Source organism: Sinocyclocheilus grahami, unplaced genomic scaffold, assembly GCF_001515645.1.
Source record: "Sinocyclocheilus grahami isolate Dianchi unplaced genomic scaffold, SAMN03320097.WGS_v1.1 scaffold34.1, whole genome shotgun sequence".
NCBI classification, from domain to species: Eukaryota; Metazoa; Chordata; class Actinopteri; order Cypriniformes; family Cyprinidae; genus Sinocyclocheilus; species Sinocyclocheilus grahami.
In genome coordinates, this window is record NW_015505213.1 from 1,659,008 (window position 1) to 1,667,889 (window position 8,882).

Sequence of the window (8,882 nt, forward strand, 5' to 3'; positions counted from 1 at the left end):
TGCTAAATAATGTTTGTGTTTATGTGTGTGTTTGTGTGTTTGTGTGTGTGTGTGTGTGTGTGTGTGTGCGTGTGTGCGCGTGTGCGTGCGTGTGTGTGTGTGTGTGTGTGTGTGTATCAGACTCCCCCAGGTCTCTCTCCACAAGCGTCCAGCATAGTTCACATGTGTGTCTCATTCAGTTATAAGTATCTGGCGCTCCTCACTGACTCTGGCCATGTGTGGATGGGCACATCGAACCTAAAGGTAAGTGAAACCCAGCAATATCACTTTGTATTTTATTAACCTGTATATTCGGGTCACAGAAACTTGTGGTCAGTGGTCTAAGTGATTGTTTTTCCGTCAGTTCATTACTCTGTCCACTTTAATTGATTAGTTAACTAATTGGCTAGTTAATCAATTGCTCTGTCTTAAGCCTTAATTACAGCCTTAATACTTTTGCACAACAAAGCAGCATCAGGCGAATGTTTTCTTGTGCAGGAGAAACTCAGTGAGGTGGACACCAAAATCAAAACTCCCCCTAAACAGATGGCCTGGTATGGCACTCTTTTACTCTTTGCATGATTTATGTACAGTATATTTGGTGTATGCTGTATTTTCACTCACATTATTTTTAAGGAAATTCCCCCCCTCACACTTTTTTTTTTTTTGCAGGTGTCGCAGGCCCAAGAGTCAGCAGCCATCAGCTGTGGTAATGTGGGATGGGCTCCTCATAGTGGTGGGAGAATGTAAAGAAACAATTCAGTACCACCTGGACGATGACTCAATTCTTGTGCCGGAGCTGGATGGGGTTCGGATCATCAGTGGAACACACCATGAGCTTCTGCAAGAGGTCCCAGGTTAGAAGATGTATATTGAGAAAATTCTACACTTCCGTTCAAAAGTGTGGGGTCAGTTAGATTTTGACAGGATTAAAATATAATATATTTCTGTGATGGCAATGCCACATTATCCTTCAGAAATCATTCTAGTAAGCGGATTTGGTGCTCAAGAAACATTTCTTATTATCAATGTTGAAAGCAGTTGTGCTGCTCAATATTTTTGTGAGAACCGTGATGCACTTTTTCAGGATTCTTTGATGAATGGAAAGTTTAAAAGAACAGAATTTATTTGAAATGGAAATCTTTTGCAGCATTATAAAGGTATTTAGTGTTACTTTTGATTGAATGCATCCTTGCTGAATAAAATAATTAATTTCAATCAAAAGCAAAAACCAAATCTTACTGACCCCGAACATTTGAACAGTAATAATGTATATGGATTGCTGCCAGGTTCTACATCCCTCAAACCCACAAGTGATTTGATTTTCCCATGATGCTCTGCAGGTGCATGTGAGGAGATCTTTAAAATTGCCTCAATGGCTCCTGGAGCATTACTTCTGGAGGCTCATAAAGAATATGAGGTAAGACGCATTTACTGTCGGGTACAGTTCACCCAAAAATGACATTTCTGTTGTTATATAGTCACCTTTAAGTTGTTCCAAGCCTGTATGAGTTTCTTCTGTTGAACACAAAAGAAGATATTTTGAAGAATGTGGGTAACTGAACAGTTGCCGGTAGCCATTGACTATCATAGTATTTGTATTTATTTTTTTCACATTTTTGAGTGAACTATCCTACAAATGTTAATTATGGCGGGTATATTATATTTAATGGCTTTTGTGTTTGAAAATATTTGCAGAAAGAGAGTCAGAAGGCAGATGAGTATCTGAGAGAGATTAAAGAGCAGAGTCTGTTGAGCGAGGCTGTGAGGCAGTGTGTGGAGGCTGCCGGACATGAACATGAACCTGAGACACAGAAAACACTCTTGAGGGTGAGCCACAACGCTTAAATGCTGTGGGAAGAGAGACATTCCATTTACAGAAGGAATGACAATACACATGGGTTTATACCTTCTCTCTCTCAATTGTTGTCTCTGCAGGCGGCCTCATTTGGGAAGTGCTTTTTGAGTAATTTTCCTCCAGAGCAGTTTGTCAGCATGTGCAGAGACCTGCGGGTGTTGAATGCAGTCCGAGACTATACCGTTGGCATTCCTCTTACCCACACTCAGTTCAAACAGATGACGGTGCAGGTGCTCATTGACAGGTGAGACCATAAGAGAATCTAATTCTGTGCAGAGCAATTGTCTGTTTGCATTGCAGAGAATTGTTTTGTGATCACTTCCTTTAAAATGAGTCAAATAAGTGTGACAGAGCAGATTATTTGTCTTCGCTCTTATTCGCTCTTTCTGTGTTTCAGACTGGTGTATCGTAAACTCTATCCACTGGCTATTGAGATTTGCCGCTATTTAAAGACTCCAGAATATCAGGGAGTGAGCCGAGTACTCAAACACTGGGCCTGCTACAAGGTGTGTGCGCGTGTGCTTATTTAGTTTTTTAAAAGTCAAAAAATATGAATGTTGTGATGTTTATATTTGGGTCAAAGACGTTAAGATGTCCACATCAAAAGAAATTTACAAAAGTGATTTTATGTCCGTAGAAAGCACATTAAATGCAAGTAAAGTGTCTACATTTAAGGTTTCAAATAAGTTTTTGAAGAATAAAATGTCAAAATTTGGTTGAAATAATGTTCCGTTGTCATTCAGTGTAACACTTATAGTTATGTAAAAATTCAAACAACATGCTTATTCTGACATGTACATATTAAAATATATAAAAGAATAAGTGAGCATATTACATTTTATTGGGTTTTAAATGAGTAAAAAATGATTACTGGGCAAAACCTAGGATAGTGGCAAATTAAAAAAAATATTTTAAATAACAACTAATTAGTATTTGGGGTGAAAGTAATTAGCTTTTTAATATGTCATAAATAGATTTTTGTTGTAAATATGCCTGACAAGATTGTTACTCTGAGTGATATTTTAGTGGGTGTCTTCTGTAAATCAGGGGAAAATGTATGATATTTATTTTTTGCTCAGAAAAACAAAAATACAATTACATTAAACAGAAAACTTTTAAATGTAAAATTTTTTTTTTTTTTTTTTTTGAAAAACAACCATTTAAAGCAGTATTGTTTTTATGCTTAAACCCTTTTTCGTCTTTGACCCATTTATAGATAAAACTATAAAATATAATTACATTTTTTTATATAATATAATTAGATTTTTTAAATGTAATTAAATTATTTATTTAATTATTCTCGAAATACAGTAAAAATGGTAATATAATGAAATATTATTACAATTTGAAATAACTGTTTTAAAAATGGTCTTTACTGTCTTTACTGTAAATTTTGATACATTTAATGCAACTTTGCGGAGTACACCCTTCAAAAATTTGGGTTTCAGTAGATTTTTTTTTTAAGTAACTGAAACTTTTATTCAGCAAAGTTGCATTACATTTTCAAGCTTGACAGTAAAGACTCACCGTTATGTAAAACAGTTAAAACAGCTCTTTCAAATTGTAATAATATTTCACTATATTACTGTTTTTACTGTATTTCTGATCAAATAAATGCAGCCTTGGTGAGCATAAAAGACTTCTTTCAAAAACATTAAAAACATCTTACTGACCCCAAAGTTTTGAATGGTCATACGGACTACTTTTATAATAATTTTATGGCACTTTTGTGTCTCTTTGAAGTCCCCATTTATTATAAAGTTGATTTCCCATTCATTATGAGTTTTATAAATCCACAGACATCAAGGGTTTTCACAGATGGTGTTTACAGAACCCGAGGACATCTGCAGGTTCAAATGGGTTTCATTGTACTTTGCTAAACCATAAAGATGTGATGTTTTATTCAGTCTGAGAGGTTCTGTTGCAGCACAGCAAAGCTTATGAGTGAAGTGTCAATCAGTTAAACCCCATAAAAGTTTTTTTGTGTGTGCTTTTGTAGGTCCAGCAGAAAGAAGAATCAGATGAAGTCATAGCAAAAGCTGTGAGTGTGAAGCTTGCTGATGCTGCTGGAATCTTCTACTCTGAAATCGCCACTAAAGCGTACGAGAGTGGACGCACAGAGCTCGCCATTAAGGTACGCACACACACACACAGACTATGTTCTAATAAAGACCAAGGGTCATTGATATTATGGGTTGTCAGTTAGTTTGTGTTGGTCTCTCTCTTTCAGTTGTTGGAGTTTGAGCCTCGTTCTGGCGAGCAGGTCCCACTGCTGTTAAAAATGAAGAAAAGCCCTTTGGCTTTAAGCAAAGCCATTGAGAGTGGAGACACAGACCTCGGTACGTGCACCTTCACATACATGTTCTAAAACCTCGTGAACTGTCTACCTAGATACACTGCTTTTCAATTTTGTTAAATAAAAAAATCTTACTGACCCAAAACTTGTGAAATGTTCTGTGTGTCATAAATTACATTTGTCAGCAAATAGTAGCTTGGTCAGATCACCTATGTGCATTAAAAAGATTTTATGTATTTTAAAGATTACTCTCCATTATTTACGAATAAAAAATAGAGATGTCATTTGATGCTAAACTGAGCAAACACTCACATAACACGCTTAAATACTTCATCCTTACATTTACTCCGAGCCAAAAGCATTAGAAACACACACTCTGTTACAGATACACACTTTTAATCGTATCCAGAATCACTGGAGATGGGTTACCTGCATGCTTTCTTGTACGCTAGTGTACACAGTGGTCATGTACCTGAAGAATGAGCTGAACAGAGGAGACTTCTTCATGATGTTGAGGAACCAACCTGTGGCTCTGAGCCTCTACAAACAGGTACACACATCTGCACACACCTGCTTCCCGAAGACACACACTCTGCCGCTGCAGAACTGAGAACCAAAGGCATTATTTATGACAAGAACATGCCCCTATCTCTTTTTGTGCTAACCTAAATAATATTCATGAGCTAACGTTCATGTCTGTGAACGTGGCAAAGGGCCACAATAAAATCGGATTGGTCCAAATCCCTCTGCTCTTATATGTACATCAAATCTGTTCTGATTGGCTATGATTTTGTTGCTTTATATATGGAAAAAGTATGCCTAGTTAGGACAATTGTTCAAAAAAGCAATTAACTACAGTAAAACTAAAACTACTGAAAGTCATTTTAATGAAAATAATTGAAAACAATTTTGTTATATGAAAAGCCTAAACTTAAATGAAATTTTAGAAACTTACAGAAATAAATATTGAAATTGAAGTTCAACTTTCCAAAACTAAAAATGAAATAAAAATAAATTACAGGTAAATACAAGTAGTTTAAAAGACATAAGCACATAACAAAATTACCAAAACTTAAAATTAAATTAAATTAAAACTATAAAAATACAAGCTAATGCAAAATATGAATAAACACTATAATATCATATCAATAATATTAAAATAACTGCATGTTTTTTTCACTGTTCACATTGTCATTATTTTTGTGTGTTTGTAGTTCTGTAAGCATCAGGAGCAGGATACACTCAAAGATCTTTTCAATCAAGATGATGATCATGAAGAACTTGGCAATTTGTATGTGAAGGCCAGCTATAAAGAGCAGGTAGGCGTTTACAGTTCTTTCTTCCTCATTTTCTTCCCACTTCCATGATTTGAATGACAGAAGTGCTATGAAAGTTCAAAATATTATGGTGGCTCCATTTCCACCAATGTGTGGGGTTTGAAGGCATGCCTTCTTTGCTTTCCACCTTCATTTCTTAATACTCTTCTATTATTTTTACCTGCTAATTGCTTTGGTGAAAATGCATCTGCTAAGAATGTAAATGTACTGTACATTTCTGTGTAATTGCAGAGACTGGAAGCTCGGATTGCTCTTTTACAAAGTGCTGTGGACGAGTACTACAAAGCCAAGAATGAATTTTCTGCCAAGGTGAAGACCTCAGACTCTCCTGTTACAGGCAGATTAGCAGCCTGGGTCAGAGTTCACGGTCCGTGTAGTCAGAACATTACATCTGTGAATTATCAAAAGGAATTAAAGCCTTTCTTTCTTCTTTCTCCTCTCTCAGACAACAGAAGATGAAATGCGTCTGCTGCGGTTTCAGAGGAAGCTAGAGGAAGAGAAGGGTGAGCTGCTCGTGGGATTCTCTCTTCATGACACTATGACCACGCTGCTGTCTGTGGGGCTGCACAAACATGCCGAACAACTTTACAAAGACTTCAGAGTGCCTGACAAGAGGTGTGCCTTCTGTTCATAGTTTTACCCACATGATTTATAGTTTCTCCTTCTGTGGCACTGTTTTTATTTTGTTTTAATGAAGGAATATACCTTGAACAACATTTAATTCATATCCCACTGGCAGTGTAGAGAATCACGAAAACATTCTCTGAGCTAATAAACCAGAGCTAATACTGTCGACTGTAATTAAAGGCTATAGTTGTAATGCTACCTTTCATAAAAAGTAATAATATCTTCTGTCGTGGGTGTAACCTGGGTAATCATATGTGTAATCAAAATTAACAGGTTCAGCTGCAAACATCTAATTTAGCAAGTGGTAATAAATTTCAGTCTCAGGAACTCTATTTTTATTTTTAAATAAATGCATATGACCCAAAAGGCTGTGTTTACAAATCCCATATAGGGTGTTTAATACAGTAAATACACTGATCATCCACAACATTAAAACCACCTGCCTAATATCATGTAGGCCCCCTTATCAACACCTTGAACTCTATCATGGTCCTCAAACTATTCCTGAACAATTGTTGCAGTGTGGCAGAGTGCCACTGACTGCCATCAAGGAACACCACTGCCATGAAGGGGTGTACGTGGTCTGCAGCAATCTTTAAGTAGGTGGTGCATATTCAAGTAACGTCCACATGAATGCAGGACTCAAGTTTTCCCATTGGCCAGAGCATAAAAAACATGACTTCTCAGACCAGGCAACCTTCTTGCATTACTCCATGGTCCAGTTCTGACATTCACATGCCTACTGTATGTGCTTTCGCCAATGAACATGAGTTGTCATGGAAACTCTGACTGGTCTGTGGCTACACAGCAATCTGCAATGCACTCTGTGTCCTGAAACCTTTATAATCATGGCCAGCATTGAGTTTTTTTTAGCTATAAGTACTTCAATAGCTTTTCTATGAGATTAGATCAGACAGTCTAGACTTCACTCCTCACAAGTGCCCATGACCCAGACTCCAATCACCGGTTGTCCATCTATGTACCAACCACTGCATACTGCCCACAAGAACAGCCCACAAGACTTGCCTTTTTGAGATGCTTTGATTACTATTTGGCTTTCATCAAAGTCACTCAGATGTTTTCGCTTGTCCATTTTGTCTGCCAACTCATGAAATTCAAGAACTGACTGTTCACTTGTTGTCTAATATATCTCACCCCTTGACAGGTCCCATTCTAAAGATATAACCAATGTTATTCACTTCACCCGTAGTGGTTTTAATGTAGTGGCTGATATGTGTATAGTGTATGTTTCTAAATTAAGAATAATATAATGTGAATAGTGGTGTGAGACGCTGGGATAGGCCCCATCCCCCTGCAACCCTGCAGAAGATAAGCGGTATGGAAAATTGATGGATGGATAATGTAAATGTCATGATGATATTAGTGAAGGTGTTTCTCATTATCAGGTTCTGGTGGCTGAAGTTAAAGTCTCTGGCTGAGAAGGAGGACTGGGAAGAGCTGGAGAAATTTGGCAAAAGCAAAAAGTCTCCTATAGGATATCTGGTAACTTGTGTCTTGATGATCTGAATTATTCTTGGACTTATTGTTGTGAAGTATTTATAATCGTCTTTCTCTGATTACAGCCATTTGTTGAGGTGTGCATTAAACACCATAACAAATATGAAGCTAAGAAATATGTTTCTAAAGTCACACCTGAGCAGAAGGTCAAAGCTCACCTTGCAGTGGGGTAAGAGTTTGTTCCGAAATGTATTATTTGGCCTTTTTTCTTTTTTGAAAGAAATTAATCATTTAATTCAGCAAGGACAAATTAAATTGACCAAATAAAAAATGTTAAGCAGCACAAATGTTTTCAAAATTGATAACAATTAGAAATGTTTCTTGTGCAGCAAATCAGCATATTAGAATGATTTCTGAATGATCATGTGATACTGAAGACTTGGGGTAATGATGCTGAAAATGTAGCTTTCCCATCACAGGAATAAATTACATTTAAAAATATTAAAATAGAAAAGTTATCATAAATTGTAATAATCTTTCACAATATTACTGTTTGTACTTGATCAAATGCAGACTTGGTGACTTTTTTTCAGCAACATTAAAAAAATCTTTCTTATCCCAAACCTTTGATCAGAAGTGTACATTACTGTTCATAATTAAGACAAAGAACCACAATAAATATTGTTGTCTCTCACACAGGGATATGGAGGGTGCCGCAGAGGCTGCTATCGAGAGGCGTAATGAATCAGAGATCAGTACTGTTCTCTCACGCTGTTCAGCCACCACTGATCATCTTCTGATGGAACGTCTCAACCGTGCCAAAGCCACTGCTGTCAAAAAGTGAGCCTGTACACTTCTGTCCTGCTCAGCTCAACTGCATTTGCTGCCCAACAGTGAACCACTGTGCACCCATTCTCCTTCACAAAGCAGCTCGCAGCAGAATTTGCTTTCGGCTATGTAAATGACTCCTGATGTAATGGAACACTTTCATGAAAATTCTGCACAATGAAGGAAATGTGTTGGGCGGAGAGAAAGATGGACAGCAAGAAAATTGGCATGTCAGCAGTTTATGTTTTTGCTCCCATCTTGCACTTCCCTGTAAACCATAAAAACCTTTGTACCTATAACTGCATTATGAACCATTGTTTGTGTGTTGTATAATCATACCGTCTTTGATCGTATGTTCATGCCTGTGTTCTGTAGAGATTATCTGCCTTTATGAATATAACAAAACACTTATTTTAATTAAACCGTGATTGGATACCAAAACCTGTTGAATGCAATGTATGCACATAAATCACACTTTTGGTTCTTTTTAGCACAATCA

General features: G+C 36.9%; 1 protein-coding gene across 1 annotated transcript in view; it reads left to right on the forward strand.

Moving 5' to 3' along the window:
- Window positions 1-8,824, forward strand: part of LOC107581413 (vacuolar protein sorting-associated protein 16 homolog) — a 43,483-nt gene extending 34,659 nt beyond the window's left edge. Inside the window, exons 7-22 of the mRNA XM_016266971.1 lie at window positions 121-243; window positions 478-533; window positions 652-836; window positions 1,323-1,399; window positions 1,678-1,809; window positions 1,918-2,081; window positions 2,235-2,343; window positions 3,837-3,971; window positions 4,068-4,176; window positions 4,586-4,683; window positions 5,348-5,452; window positions 5,702-5,779; window positions 5,916-6,085; window positions 7,504-7,600; window positions 7,681-7,784; window positions 8,255-8,824. Of these exons, the coding sequence (XP_016122457.1) occupies window positions 121-243; window positions 478-533; window positions 652-836; window positions 1,323-1,399; window positions 1,678-1,809; window positions 1,918-2,081; window positions 2,235-2,343; window positions 3,837-3,971; window positions 4,068-4,176; window positions 4,586-4,683; window positions 5,348-5,452; window positions 5,702-5,779; window positions 5,916-6,085; window positions 7,504-7,600; window positions 7,681-7,784; window positions 8,255-8,399 (1,887 nt within the window). The 3' untranslated portion in view covers window positions 8,400-8,824. The remainder of the gene's footprint in view (window positions 1-120; window positions 244-477; window positions 534-651; window positions 837-1,322; window positions 1,400-1,677; window positions 1,810-1,917; window positions 2,082-2,234; window positions 2,344-3,836; window positions 3,972-4,067; window positions 4,177-4,585; window positions 4,684-5,347; window positions 5,453-5,701; window positions 5,780-5,915; window positions 6,086-7,503; window positions 7,601-7,680; window positions 7,785-8,254) is intronic.
- Window positions 8,825-8,882: the final 58 nt, after the last annotated feature.